At 42.1% G+C, this 16,062-nt stretch overlaps 1 protein-coding gene across 1 annotated transcript in view; it reads right to left on the bottom strand.

Moving 5' to 3' along the window:
• Nucleotides 1-16,062, bottom strand: part of PEX5L (peroxisomal biogenesis factor 5 like) — a 174,452-nt gene that overhangs the window by 25,623 nt on the left and 132,767 nt on the right. The window contains exon 7 of the mRNA XM_084638682.1: nt 8,630-8,725. Coding sequence (XP_084494808.1) covers nt 8,630-8,725 — 96 coding nt within the window. The remainder of the gene's footprint in view (nt 1-8,629; nt 8,726-16,062) is intronic.

Genomic DNA, 16,062 nt, shown 5'->3' with positions numbered 1-16,062 from the left:
TTTCCAGACTATTGTACCCCTTTCAGGAGCCTGATTTGTCTTGCGTACCCTAAGTTTCACCTCACTTAAAAACTACTTGCTTTAAAATCAGATATGAAAATACAAAAGTGTCCCAGCACAGTAGCACTGAAAAATTGCTTACATTCTCAGTTTTACCATTACAATGATAAAATAAATCAATTGGAATATAAATATAGTACTTACATTTCAGTGTATAGTATATAGATCAGTATAAAAAAGTCTTTGTCTGTATGAAATTTTAGTTTGTACTGACTTTGCTAGTGCTTTTTATGTAGCTTGTTGTAAAACTAGCTAAATATCTAGATGAGTTGATATACCCCCGGAAGACCACTGCGTACTCACACAGGTTCGCATATCCCTGGCGGAGAACCATGATCTACAGCATGAGAGAGTTCCACTGGCATTGTATTAATTCTGAAGAGGAAAATTGTATTTGGAACAGTTCTGCAGCATCCGGGAAATATTAAATCCATGCTGTTATTCACACCATATTGCAAAATCACTCTTTGCTGAGCACATGTAAAGATCTGCTGCTCAACAGGAATCAAATAGTGTGGATACTTTCTACATGTAGATTTTTTTCATAGCTATAGCTGTTCAAAACCACTCTAATCTGCTTAAATTCATTGTTTTAACCAGTCTCTGTGTGATACTGAAAGCACCCTAGCCACTTGACAGCTACATAGCCAACACACTATTGTTATGCCACGCATTACAGTTTAGGGAACTGCTGTGTGACATGCTGAACCCTGAGAAACACTGTTCATCGGCAGTGACTTGACTCTAATGACGTGGATCAATATTTAACACGTGTTCTAGTTATAGCGGTTTCAAAAGCACTCAGCATTGAATTAACTCTGCTCCTATTGATGTCAATGGGAGCAGAGTTAGGGTATGTCTACATTGCCAAAATAGTTGTATTCTTAATTCAGGTTGGCTAACTCACGTTAAAATAGCAGTGAATACATGGTAACTTGGCTTTTAACTTGGATTAGCAGCTTCAGTTCAAGCACGGAGTTGAACTCAAGCTGAGTTGCCAAATCTTCACTGATATTTTAACCCAAATTAGCTAATGGGGGTTAGCTAACCTGAGCTAAGAACGCACTGGCTTTTTGCAGTGTAGACATACCCCAAGGCTAATGCTAAGTGCTTTTGAAATTCTCACCCCTAACATCAGGACTCCTGCTCTTAGTTCCAGTCCCTGCCACTGTCTTGCTGTGTGATATCAGACAAGTCACTTAGCCTTTCTGTCTGTTACCCTATGAAATGGGGGAAACAACAGCTATCTCACAAGTGCATTGCCAGAGTTAATTAATGCTGGGGAAGATCTTTGTATGAAAGGTGAGCAGAAGCTTTCATAGTAATGTCATGGGTGATGTGTTACTACATTAACAGTCTCAAACCATTTGGAACGTTTATGTGGAGTTACACAAAATCATGAAGTATGTATTTTATCTTTTGGCTCTTTACATGTACAATGCATGGTATTCCATCTAAGCGGCTATTATTATTGCTGTTAATTAAAAAAAAAATTAACCGCACAAACACTGAAACAGTTAAATTAACTGACAGCAAAAATATTCCTCAGGTTCTCTATTTCCTGATGTATAATTACCAAAAAAAAAAAAAAACCACCCAAAACCCTGAAAGCAGCTTGCTTATTGACAGATGTCTAAACTTGCCTCTGTTAACCTTTCATGCTCTCTGAGATATGAATTTTGACTCTGATGCTCTGCCTAAAGAAATAGCTAATCAGAATGAAATCGATTTGTGAATATTCTTCTTGACCAGTGCTTAAAAAAAAATGAAGTGGGTTTACTTTTTTTAAAAAAAATTACTGCTTCATAATACTATGAGAATTTTTTCTTTAAAGGCATAGAAATAACTAAAGCTTGCAACTTCCAGCTACCTAAGGTCATCTTAGCTTGACAGTTTGCTGAAAGAAAAAGGGAGGTGTCTGACTTTTTAGTAAAACCTACAGCTATTAATTTAGATAAAGGCAAATATAGGATTCCCACCAGGTATTTACAGGGAATATTAGGTAAAATTTTCAAAAGTGCCTAAGTATTTTAAAAAAGAAAAGGAGTACTTGTGGCACCTTAGAGACTAACCAATTTATTAGAGCATAAGCTTTCGTGAGCTACAGCTCACTTCCTCAGATGCATATCGTGGAAACTGCAGCAGGCTTTATATATACACAGAGAATATGAAACAATACCTACTCCCACCCCACTGTCCTGCTGGTAATAGCTTATCTAAAGTGATCATCAGGTGGGCCATTTCCAGCACAAATCCAGGTTTTCTCACCCTCCACCCCCCCACACAAATTCACTCTCCTGCTGGTGATAGCCCATCCAAAGTGACAACTCTTTACACAATGTGCATGACAATCAAGTTGGGCTATTTCCTGCACAAATCCAGGTTTTCTCACATCCCCCCCACCCCCATACACACACAAACTCACTCTCCTGCTGGTAATAGCTCATCCCATTGAGCTATTACCAGCAGGAGAGTGAGTTTGTGTGTGTATGGGGGTGGGGGGGATGTGAGAAAACCTGGATTTGTGCAGGAAATAGCCCAACTTGATTGTCATGCACATTGTGTAAAGAGTTGTCACTTTGGATGGGCTATCACCAGCAGGAGAGTGAATTTGTGTGGGGGGGTGGAGGGTGAGAAAACCTGGATTTGTGCTGGAAATGGCCCACCTGATGATCACTTTAGATAAGCTATTACCAGCAGGACAGTGGGGTGGGAGTAGGTATTGTTTCATATTCTCTGTGTATATATAAAGCCTGCTGCAGTTTCCACGATATGCATCTGAGGAAGTGAGCTGTAGCTCACGAAAGCTTATGCTCTAATAAATTGGTTAGTCTCTAAGGTGCCACAAGTACTCCTTTTCTTTTTGCGAATACAGACTAACACGGCTGTTACTCTGAAACCTAAGTATTTTAGGCTCCTAACTCCTGTTTTCAAAAGTGATTTAGGCATGTAGGGCCAGATTTTCAAAAGTATTTAGGCACCTAGAGATACAAATAGGCACCCAATGGGATTTTCAAAAGTGCCTAAGCAGGTGAGGTGCCTAAGTCTTATTGAAATCAACTGCAGTTTAGGTGTCTAACCTGTTCAGGTCCTTTTGAAAATCCCAGTAGATGCCTATCTGCATCTTTTGGTGACTAAATATCTTTGTAAAACTGGCCTGTAGGAGCCTAAATCCCGTTACCTTTCACTGAGACTTAGGGATGATTTAACCTAGAAAATGACATCGACCCAGATACATTGCTCAGATGTAAAAAATCCACCCTCCCCCACACCCTGAACAACATAGTTAAGCCAACCTAAGTACCCATGTAGACAGCGCTAGGTCGACGGAGGAACTCTTCTGCCAACCTATCTACTGCCTCTCAGGGAAGTGGATTATCTATGCTGATGTGAGAACCCCTCCCATCATCATAAGTAGGCTACACTGAAGCATTGCAGAAGTGTTGAAGCTGCACTGCTGTAGCATTTTAAGAGTAGACAAGCTCTTAGCTCCTAAGCGCCAAAGTCACTTTTGAAAATTGGACTTAAGAGCCTGAGTTAGTTAGGTGCTTTTGAAAATTGTACCCATTCTGTTTAAATGAGGGAGTTTCCCCAAAAGATACCCAACTCATTCTCAACTGGGAATGCACAGTGTGAAGTCAGGGAAAAGAGGGACTAAGGAATTAAAGCCCATGGCAATAATCTAAAGCCGCCAGTTCTGTTGTTCTCATCAATCTTTATTATAGTCCCTTTGTGGCTATGAATTGTGGGAGAGGGCATAAAGTTACCACTGGACTTCATATTTCCAGACTCAGCCTTATTTTCTCAGTGATCCCACATCCTGCATGAGTGTCACACGCTGTTATGATGTCACATATTGGTACTCCACTGTCATATTGTTTTGCTACTACTTACTAATTTTTGATGCCTCGTCATGACCATGTTGCACTGGAACATGTTTATGTAACACTGTGATGCAAACAGAATGATACCAAGGTGCACAATTTGAATTTTCTCTTGAAGCTTGTGAAGCAATATGACATGTGACCTAATGTCGACCCTACTGTAAACTAGTGAATGTGCTAGTGTGCCATAGGAATGTGCCATAGCCTCAGTGTTGCTCTTCAGTTCTGAGAAGTTTCTCACAAGCTGCAAATGTTTGCACTTTCCTGGATTCACTTTGTTAGCCAATTGGGATAAATCATACTGGACGATAAAACTGCCATTGTAACAAACTGCAAGTACATAAAGCTGCCTGATGGTGGGAATTTGCTGCAGGCCCACTGTTTTGAGAGGGCCCCCAAAATGATAGAGGGGTAGCCAGGCCAAATTTGAGTGAGTGGCGTTGCGACCTGGCTGTGGAGTTGCAGTGTCACTCAGGTTTGGAAACTGCCAACGACAGTGAGAGAAGCAACTTGCCTGCCCCAGCCAGGCCCAGATCCCACTGTTGCCACCACTGACATCATTGCGCCGGACCTGAAGTGACCTAGTAAGCCGAGAACCTGTACGTGTAGTAGTGGGGTCAAAGCTCTGGGAGAGGCAGGAATAGGAGCAGCCCCCTGGCTGCACATTCAGCAAAGCCCCCTCAAAAGGAAGGTCAGAGATCCCACAGGCCTGGGCCCTCTCTGACTCCCATCTCTTCCCTGGCCCCCCATTCCTTCAGAGAGGATAGCAACCCCTCAGACCTGGGCCCTCTCTAATTCCCCACCCCATTCTTAAACGCTTTAATCTCCGTGATAATTTTTTTGGAAGGATGGAAGGTAGGGTGGCCAACTTTCTAGTTGCACAAAACCGAACATCCTAGCCCTGCCCTTTCCCTGAGGCCCCGACCCCGCTCACTACATTTCCCCTCCCTGAGTGGCTCACTCTCCCCCACGCTCACTCACTTTTACTGGGCTGGGGAAGGGGGTTGGGGTGCGGGAGGGCTTTAACTGGGGTGTGGGCTCCAGGATGGGGCCAGAAATGAGGGGTTCAGGGTGCGGTAGAGGGCTCTAGGCTGGGGCAAGGAGTTGAGGTGTGGGAAGGGGTGAGGGGTCTGGGCTGGGGGTGCTGGCTCTGGGGTGGGGCCAGGGATGAGGGTTTTGGGGTGCAGGAGGAAGTGTGGGGTGCGGGCTCCGGGGGGAGTTTGGGCTGGGGAGGTGGGATGAGGGGTTCAGGGTGTGGGATGGAGCTCTGGGCTGAGGCAGGGGGTTGGGGTGCAGGAGGGGGTGCGGGCTCTGGGGTGTGGCTGGGGATGAAGGATTTGGGGTGCAGGAGGGTGCTCCGGGTTGTGGGGGGGGGACTCAGGGATGGGGCATGGGGTTGGGGCTTGGGCCGTGGGCTTACCTCGAGTGGCTTCCGGTCAGTGGCGCAGCACGGGGGCTAAGGTAGGATGCCTGTCTGTCCTGGCACCATGCTGCACATGCTCCGGAAGCAGCCAGCAGGTCGGGTCCTAGGCAGGGGGGCCAGGAGGCTCCATGCGCCAATCTTGCCCACATGCTCTGCCCCCCCTGCCAACTCCCATTGGCCGGGAGTACAGAGCTGGTGTTCGGGGCGGGGGCAGCACGCAGGGACCCCCAGTCTAGGAGCTGGACCTGCTGGCTGAATCTGGGGCGCAGCACAGTGTCAGCTAGGACAGGTAGGGACTAGTCTGCCTTAGCACCACTGACCGGACTTTTAATGGCCTGGTTGGCAGTGCTGACCAGAGCTGCCAGGGTCCCTTTTCAATCGGGTGTTCTGGCTGAAAACCAGACACCTGGTCACCCTAATGGAAGGCTTCAGTTTAAGGTTTTTGCCCTGGACCCCCAAAAACCTCTGTGTGATTCTGCAAATATAGATGTGTGGATCCCAACCATCATCTTGTAGTCATGAGTACCAAAATTATCCTTTTCTAGAGGGAAAAACACAGGCAGCTAATCAGGTTTTTTAAAAGCAAACATTTGGTACAGTACTTGAAAGTTGTGAAAACATAAGGTGTTCTCTTGACTCTTTCTCTTTCTGTGCACATACAAATAACAAATGGATAAGGCAGCAATCAAATCTAATTTCCAGAGAGACAGAAAATGTAGCCAAACCTGCAAGCACCCAAGCCTGCAAGCACCCAAGTTACTGCAAGTGTATCCCTAACATCTCTATAAAGGTAATTCACTCCAATCTTTTATTATCTAAAGATTCTCTGAGGGCATGATTCTCTTTAAGCCTCTTTAAGAAGAAATTACAGCACAGACCTAATTTCACCGGAAGGTTGGACAACTGGAGATGATTCTCAAGGTGAACCCTGGGTAGGAGATGGTTTGGCATCTTCACTCTCTGGATTATTAATTAAATCCTTTTCACAAAGATAAGATCCTGAAATTTGCTTTCTCTCCATGATCAGTTCTGTAACTAATCTTACCATTTCAAGCTTTCTCACTGGAAAGGTATTATAGAAACACCAAGAGCATAAAAAATGAATTTTTGGACAGTGTCTATCTTCGCCCTATAAATGTGCTAATCTTTCTGAGCTGGGCTGGAAAATGATTCTCAACCACTCTAGCTTCCTTATTGCTTTGTTCTGGCCAGAATGGCAATTCAACCTTTTAAAAAAAATCTTCAGAGGAAAATGTACCTTGTAAGGTCCTGAAGCATATTTTCCTTTACATTTTAAAAACGTGGTACAACTTGGTATATTAAACAGAAAAAGTTACTTTGCCAGTTTTACAGTTAAAGAATCTTTTAACTAGATTCCCTTTTAAAAACTGTTTTCCAGAAAACATTAAGGCATTTTAATAATCTGTCCTTGTTGCCTCAGAATGACCTTGTTAATATGCAGGCACCTTTTACAATAATATTCCTCTCCGTACCTTGTAAACTACTTCAGTAGTGTCTTGCAATTTATTTGCCTCAGTCCATTGCTCTTGGTCTTTATGCTGCATCCCACCATGCTTAGCTTCTACCAGTTGCAAGAGCAGTGCCGCTGTTAGCCGGGACACTGACTTTACAACAGTGACTTTAACACTGATGGCATCCCTGAGAACTCTATCACCCAATTCCATGCGCCTGACTCCCACCTTGTGCTCATGAAGTGACTGAAAATATAGAGAGAATTTTGAGCAAGGGAGGTTTGAAAGCACCTCTTGCACGATGCGAAACGCATGGAAAACCTTTCATGCATCACCAGAAGTTCTTAATAAACAATCTTGGATCAGGCATAAACAGTCAATGCTTTTAGAGGGTAAAAGAGAAATGCATTCAGTGTATGGTCTGTAGAACTGAACTCTAGTTAATTCCTTCTGTTTATCTAGCCTTGTAAACTGAGGCAAAAATTTTTCCTATATGCATTAAAACACTGTGGAACAAATTGCCATATCTTATTATAAACAATAAACAGCACCAATGAAATGTATCTGATGTATTAGGAGCTCCATTGGTAGTTAGAGACCAGGCTCAGCCATAAGGCCTGATTCTGTTCTCACATAAACCAATGTAAACCCAGAATAACTCCACTGAAGTCACTGGAATTACACAGGCATAAGACTGGCGTGAGAGCAGAATTGGGACCTATATGGTAACATTTAGATCTGGATCCAAACATCCCCAAAGTTCAGATGTGTTTGCAGAGGAGGTGATTTCAGTCTCTGGAAGCTTGTTTCATAGCCAGACTTCCTCAACCAAGATCACTTATCTGTGGCTCTCGCATATTTCATCCTGGGCTTTGTCCCAGGGGAATGATGGATCATGGCTGTAGGGGTTTGAAGAGCTGTTGAGGGACCCTGTGGAGAGGTTTAAAGCTTAGGAATCAATGATGCCATCCAAATCGTTTTTGGTTCATATTATAAGACACATGTCATTTGGTAAAGAGCTGTCTTTGTCCAACAAGGCTCAGAACTGCATTAGTCAGAAGTGTTCCAAGTCAGCACTGGAAAGGCAAAGATGTTACAGGACAGGATTGAGGTGCATTGAAGAAACTTGCACATCACTTGGCTGCAGTTTTCCGGACTGAAGCCATTAGTAAAACCACCATGGAGAAAACAGAGAATCCTCTATATGTTAAAGTGCAATCACTGATTTTTATTAACTTGCTTTAGTACAGGGTTACTGTTGTAAGTACATATAATTACGCATTCAGTGTCTAGCAGCAAGCTATCCTTCTGTACAGAGATGGCTCTGAACAAACTCCACCAGATTTTAACCCTGGATCTGGTCTAGGTTTGGATGTGAATTCATAGCACAGACCTGCCTATAATGGACTGAACATGCATGCAAGTTGCAAATACTCAATCCCTGGGAAAAATTTGCATTTAATTTTCATACTCACAAGCTTAGAAATGTTTAAATTCACGGGAGTTTTTCTTGCTCATTATGGAGAGAGACAATCTGGATTGTGAGTTTTGATTCAGGCCCATCTCCACATACAGCTAAGCTTTTATTTTCCCAAGACAGATAATGGTACTTTAAATGAGTAATTTCATGAAAGGCATCTCTCCTCTGCCTTGAGTAATTGAATTCTAAGGTGTTCTTTTAATTGTGCTACGGATTTAATTTGGAATGCTTTGGCCCATTACAGGAACAGTTTTGTTTCATAGGTGAATGTCAGCCTTATGCCAAGATACAGCAGAAAATAAAATGATACCTCAACAGCTGCCTTTGCTCTTTCAAATTCCTCCTCCAAGGAGTGATTTCTGGAGAGGAATGAACCTCCCCAACGCTGCTCTTTGGTCGATCGTGCCTTAAAGAAATAAAGAATAAATAAGAAAGGATGACATGCTTTGTCACAAACTTTCAAGTTCCTTCTCTTTCTTTCTTCACTAGTGCTGAAAGTGACCTTCATCTGGTGCAATGCTGTATGTTTCCCTATGTGAATCCCCACCAACTCCGGACACAGCTTTAGCAGTGTCCACTGCTTCAGTGGAGCAAAGTAACTTGTCATTCCCTAGAGTTTCCCTTTCACTTGGGATTTAGACATGATGAACAATTCCAGTTTTGATTGTGAAAGTAGATCGAAAATAGTCCCTTGAAGCTTCAGAGGAAATGAAGTTCAGAATGGTTAAAAAGACTGTGCAACATTAAAATCTTGTGCCTTGAATAAGCTATCTTCACATCTCCCCTCTCCTCCCCTCCTCCCCGCCCCAGTTCATTTTGCTTCATTCTGCAAGACAGAAATTTAGCTGCTGGAATTCCTAATAAGGAGAGCTGTCTCACAGATACCATTTCACTTTTGAATGGACTGTATTCAACATGATTAATACTTTGTTTAAATAGTTGAAAGTTTGTTTGAGAACTGGATCCCGTACAGTTCAGCCTCTATTACCTGAACCCCTTGTATTATCACTCAAAACTCCCTACAGGGTCACATTCTCTGGTGCCTGTTAATTACATTTACAATCCCCTTGATTGTCTGAAACTTCATTTTCTGAATTTATCATGTAATCTCACTGTAGTCATTTCTGTAAATTACAATCTACTTGAAGAGACATTTAACTGAATTTGCAAAAAGAAAAGGAGTACTTGTGGCACCTTAGAGACGGTTAGTCTCTAAGGTGCCACAAGTACTCCTTTTCTTTTTTTGAATACAGACTAACACAGCTGTTACTCTGTTAACTGAATTTGCATTTTATTTATTTTCAAATAGACGTTAATTTAAAAGAGACAAGGTGGATGATATATTATCTTTTATATGATCCAATAAACACTATTACCTGCCCCATCTTGTCTCTTTAATATCCTGGGACCGACATGGCTACAACACCACTGCATACATTTTTTTAAGAGACCCAAAATACACAGTACATCCCTGCCTCTGTGTGCAAGTCTTTTACAATGAAAAATCAGTGCTTGAGAGGTCTGAGTTGTAAATATATGTGGAGAGGACTTTCCTTATGATGATAAAAGGATGTGGGATTGGTTGGCACACAGGAAATGCATGGGACAGATATACAAACCTCACAATCTGCACAATTTTCTCACTCTTATCTAAGTGATTCAGAATGGGCAGAAGAGGATTTTTAGACAGTTCTTGGGATTTGGGTGGGGACTGCAAAGAGAGCAGGGAGCCATCTTGAAAAGGAAAAGTGTGAGAGTTAGGCTATAGAGGGAGTATTTGGCTGCTATTTTGTTTGCTTCTACTATTGTTCTTTCACAATGGAGGTGCATTTAATTGACTATCCTCTGCAGGAGAAAGTTGTACCTGTTTTTTCTGCACTTGCTGTATCTATCTGTCAGGCTGTGTCCTTAGGTTTAGGATCACTAATACAAATACCTCATTTGTATTGATTTTCTCTAAGCCTTGAGTACCTTGAAGACTTCAGTTATAATCAGAGATGACTCTGAAATGCAGGGCCCAGACCTAAATCCATGTCTATGCTTTCCTAAAGGCTGGAGGAATGAGCTCTGGGGTGTTCTTCCAGCTCTACAGATAATGGACCTGAGTCACCAATGTGTGAAACTGGAGGAATGCAATGGTGAATTGGGTTCAGTGACCAGTCATGGATTTTTGCATCCAGATGTGAACTTTCCCAAAGTTGGGGAGATGTGGGGGAGTTTGAATTGTAGGATTAGGTTTGGGGTATCTTTAATCTCAACATCCTGTCCCATGTTTTATGTTCAACAGATACAATCTCTATTGCCTGAGCATCCTGCATACTTTAATTTTCCTCTTCATTGTTCTTCCCCTGAAGACCCTTTCCACTAGACCTGCCTACAGCATATGCTACCCTAATTTTAAGTAGATTATTCTTTGTGTGTCTTAACAACATATTAGAAAACATAACTCCTTCTTTGTCTCTACTTGCACATTACAGAGCTTGGTTTACCATTATTACCTAGACTGAGCTGAAGGAATGGATAGTTCTTTTGACATCCCTAACACACTCTTCTCTCCAATCTATCCCACTGGAAGCACATTAGTTATGTCCCTCTACTATTTATGCTTTTGTACAAAAGGCACAGTGCAAAGAACTATGTTAATTCACTGCAAGGAAAACCACATGGTGACCTCTAGCCTTGCCAAACAGAAATTGCTCTCTAACTCCGCTAATCCCTTACCTCCACACTTGTCTAAGGTTAAGACTCATTAGCTATTTGTCTGCACATGGTCCCAACTGCATTAATTTACATCATTATATTTCTGATGGTTGTACGTGGTGATATTCAATTACAATGAACCAAATTCATCCGTGGTGTAAGTTCACTCCTTTGAAATTCAGGTTTGAACCTGACATGATGTGTTGTATCAGCAAGTGCTATAATGGGCAGTGTTGTGATGAAGTAATCTAATATTCAGAAGTATACCTATAAGCAAATGTACAGAATTCATCTCCAGGAGAAGCAGCACTTTGCAGTATTCTTAATGCACAATCTCAGTACATAAATATTTTTTTCTTTTTGGGGAAGGATACTGTCAAAGGGTCAGATTCTAATCTTATGTTTGGAATGTTTCTTTGCCTCCCTTAAATCTATTCCTGCGCTTGTGATTACGTGTTCAGAGGGATTTTTTTAAAAAAACTGGAATCATGACATGAATTTGAGATTCCAGTCTGGTCCAACTGTGTGTATATTCTTCACATGTCTTTGTGCCAGTGAGGTTAGTTTACTGCAGTGAAATCTGTATTGGCTACCGAATATTGAACCAACGCCTGCTGTTAGTGCAGAACAAGATGGCACAATTGTGGGCAGCAGGGATTCTGCCTAACTGCTGTTTCATGCTCTGCGCTGGATGACTTTGACATCTGGATTGAGTTTAAGATTTAGCTGACAATGACCAGATACCTGCTGGGGGTTGTAGTCCTCTCCCCATTATCCTCTATGGTGACCCATGACTGGGCTGGGATCTCAATGGCTGCTGCAGTATTAAGATTAGGACCCAGGACATCTGGCTTCTGCTTCCACTTTTAGCACGAACCTCCTATGTTGAGCTAGTTGGAAAATCTTATTGTTTTTTCCAGAAATTTCCAAACCTGCATTTCATTAGTGATGGGGAGAAAGGGACCAGGAATGGAGAGCTGGCAGACATACCAAGGAGCAGAGTTCTCCTGTGGCTTTCTCTAACAGGGGAATGGGCATACTGGAGAAGTGGCCAGTGGGTCTTCACACAATGTGGTCAATAAAGTCAGTACTCTATGTTGGGAGGCAGGTGCAATAGCTGCCCACTATCGACTACCTTCTGGGGTAGAACGTCTTATTTCTCTGTACCAATCATTTTGTGCACACTTTTCTGCACTCGCTCTCTGTTTACACGGGGTATGTGCTGTTGGTGAGAGGAATAAATAATAGACTAATTTTGTGGTCTCTGTTCAAAGTAATGGGCCTGTTCCAGGCCTGGTGTAACTTTCTTGATCTCATTAGAGTTACTGGCACACCAAATATGGATCCACCTGGCCCATTTTTCTTACTGGTACATACCAGACCACCTTATTCAGTCCCTGACAAACATTCTAAATAGTGATGCACAGGACTCCTGATGTGAATTGTGAGTTATAAATGTTTTAGGCTTAATTCTGATCTCCCTTAAGTCAGTGTAAATCAGTAGTAATTCCAATGAGGGCCACGAAATTCCAACAGTAAAAGTGGTGTGATGTCAGAATCAGGCCCAATTTCCAAGACTGGGCACTTATGTAAGGGTCTTGCTAGTCAGTCTTTGGATGAGTAAATCGGCACATAGAGAGCTCCAATATCCAGTGTTTAGGGCAGGAGAGGCCAAAGTTTGAAAATTGAGTTTATTGGGTTATTGAATAAGCAGACTATGTACCATTTGAAATTAAATATATTAAAAATATTCTGTTTGCAGTTCTCATCATTGAGGAGAAAACTAAATTGTAAAAAGACCAAATTCTGTAGAACATTTCCAGGCAGATAAATTCACAAGTGGGAATCTGCTAAGGTAGCTGGCACTAAAAACAGCTTGGCGCTACAGAGCTTCAAAAGCTAAAATTGGGTAGCATATGACAGGAGTAGAATACTGAGAAGGAAGAAGTCGACAAACGATAACTGCCTCAATGTTGTTGTGTATTCTGACCTTCAGATACATTAAAAAAACTCAATAAACCCCCCCAAAATGTGCCATTGTAACTTATATTAACAATGTTCTGTTAATTGAAATTCTGCTATATGCAGGACTTTCTGTTTGTAAAGAAAATGGAGTAACTCTACCTAAATAACTTCAAGCGCAGAAAACACAAGCCATTCTTTTAGAAACCCTCTGCTCCACACTGGGGACAGAAGCTAGTATGCTTTGGAACTGTCAGAGATGGACAGTGAAGTGCATTAAGGTGATTCTCTCAGGAGCTGCAGATGGCGAACAGTAGCAAATTTGACAAGTTAAAACCTCCAGTGTGTGGCTGGACAATGTTGCATATGCATGGGGTGACCTTTAATATGAAGGTCAAGATCTGTGGTGGATCAAGATTGGCAAGTGTATCATCTGGTAAAAGCCACAATAAGATTTATTTTACCACAAGAGTATTCAGACCTTTGTGATGGGAGAGGGCCAGGGCTGTTAGGGGACCTGCAAGGAGGTAGAGAACTTTTCACCTACTGGTGGCAACCTGACCCATGTTGGCACTGACTGAAACTAATTTATGTTTGGTGGACTCAGTCCAGTTCTTTGTAGAACACATCACATATGTTTGCATCACATATGCAGAAACTGACATAGTGCACATCTTGTCAGTGTCAACTGAGAAACTCAGGACTGAATGTGCAGTGTCCTGCATGGAGCTTGGAGGATGAGCACTGGTTGCAGGAGGGAAATTTGGAGGAGGCAGCAGTATGCCTGTGTGTGAGCGCATGGCTTGACTATTACCTCCAGTTGCAGCATCTGTAAATAGTTCTCTTAATAAACAGCCAATCTAGTTTTACAAGCATGGAGTCCTTTCATGTTATTACCCAGCACATGGGACATGAAACAGAATGGGCCATGGAGATTAAACTACTCTGTGTGGTCCCTCCACAGTCACTTTGGTGCTATAATAAAGTTTTGGAGCTCTGAACTGTTTCAGAAAAAGAGCAGCCACAGAAGGGACTAAAATTCCTTTCCACAATATCTTCTTTTATTGGGGATAATTTTCCACATGTGAATATGATGAGGCTTTTTGCAACACTTGTGGAAATATGCTTTGTAACAAAGCTCCAAGGCTGTCACTGGCCATCAGTTCAGTAATGTTTCTTGACCACACTAGAGTATGACTCAGAAGACGAAAAAATTTCCACTTACCAGGAATAATAAACACAGGGCATCAGGTCAGCAACTCGAGCCTTATTTCTCTTTTAAGTTGGCAAAGTCAATTCAACCTTTTCTTATTTTGATGTTACAGCCATTTTACTTTTATGGAAACTAGTCTAACTGAACACGTGCAGCATAAAAAATGGAGTTTCTTTGCTTCTGCAGGTACTCTGCTTGAAGATTAATAGGAAACAGATGCAAAACCACAGACACTGTAAACTAAATTTGCAACTGTTCTTACAGAATGCCACTCATTACAAATTCTGTGAATGTCTGCCAGGGTACACATAAGCTTCCTGCCAGTGAGACCTGCTAAACTGAAGAATACTCTCCTAAAAGAGGGCGTGGAAGCACATAAAGCTAGACTGGCCAAAGCAGTAGACAACATACCATGCAGGGAAATGAACTACACAACCTAGCAGGTCTTCTCTATCGCTAACATGTCAATCTATTGTATAAAATATAAAGAAGCGGAAGGTGTCATTCTATTAGAATTAGTGCTAAGGTAAACAGGAGAATAATTTCAGATTTTGCAGTTAGGTGAAAATTAGTAAGGAAAAGAAGGATCATCTGGTGAGTAAAGCACAGAATGGGTGACAGGAGAACAGGGTTCTATTTTCTGCTTTGCCACATATGTCTTGTGTGACCTGGGACAAGTCACTCAGTGGCTCTGTGTCTCATCTGTGAAATGCAGATATTAATACCCACCTGACATGGGTGTTGCAAAGCATTTTGAGATCCCGGGATAAAAGGTGCTAAATAAGGGGAAATTATTGCTATTAACTGTATTATCTGTGTCCTTGAACCCCCACCCATGCTCTGACCTGGATAGAATAGTGAAATTGTGCAGTTGAGAGCTCAAAAACCAGCAAATGCCAAATGAAGGTTGTACACTCAACCTCTCCTCTGACACATTGCATGTATGCATTACCTAGTATATCTTTTAATTAAGCATTGCCAGAAAGCCCTGTCCAACACATCTTACAACGGGTCCTCCTCCATGGAGGTACAGACCCTAAATTTAGAACTAAGTGCACCATTGCTGAGCTCTTTCTCCAGTACAGCTTATCGTTCCACTGGACAGGCTGCTATACCCATCTGTGGATATGCTAATAAGCACTGAAGTAGGGATTCCCTCTTATATTCCCTAGAAGTTCTTCAGCTATGGAGACTCCAGTTTGGATAGGAGAGTCTGAGAAAAGGAAGCTTTTTAGGATCCTCTTAGCACCTCTTAGTTATCAATAATAATAGGAAGCTAATAGGAAAAGGGAGCTTGAGGGGGCAAAGGAATCATTAGGGGAAGGGGACTTATAGGGCCCAGGAACTAAAGGAGATTAGGGTGAGGGACACTACAGCTATAATGTACAGCAGCAGTCTCTCTCTCTCTCTCTCTCTCTCTGCACAACAGGGTGTCATGGCCAAATCCTGCCTTCAGCTACAAAGCGCAATCTTCTTGAAATCAAGGGATTACATCTACCCAAATTCTGCCCTCAACTATACCCATGCAACCCCATTACTTTCCAAGCTATTGAATAGGTGGATATAAGGACAGAATTTGATTCTAAGCATCCAGTTTTAAAGTAAAAAATCTGTTCACCTGCTCGGTCAACAAATTTCTCACTGTTTTTCATTATTATTAGGTAGAGTGAACTGTATAGGATTCCAGAATGCTGAAAAGCTGAGAACAGAGTATCTAAGTTTGGCTCCTTTTCATGTTTGCTGGGCTGTAAAAGCATCTTCTTACATTAGCTGGGTTAGGAATTGGCTTGTCTGTATGACTTTTGAGACGCTCAGCACTGTATTTAGAAGAATGATTTAGGCTAGAGGTCTGAAGTGTTTCTCTGCAC

This window comes from Lepidochelys olivacea (assembly GCF_965140295.1).
Source record: "Lepidochelys olivacea isolate rLepOli2 genome assembly, chromosome: 9".
NCBI lineage: Eukaryota > Metazoa > Chordata > Testudines > Cheloniidae > Lepidochelys > Lepidochelys olivacea.
This window is presented reverse-complemented; position numbering and strand designations above follow the sequence as displayed.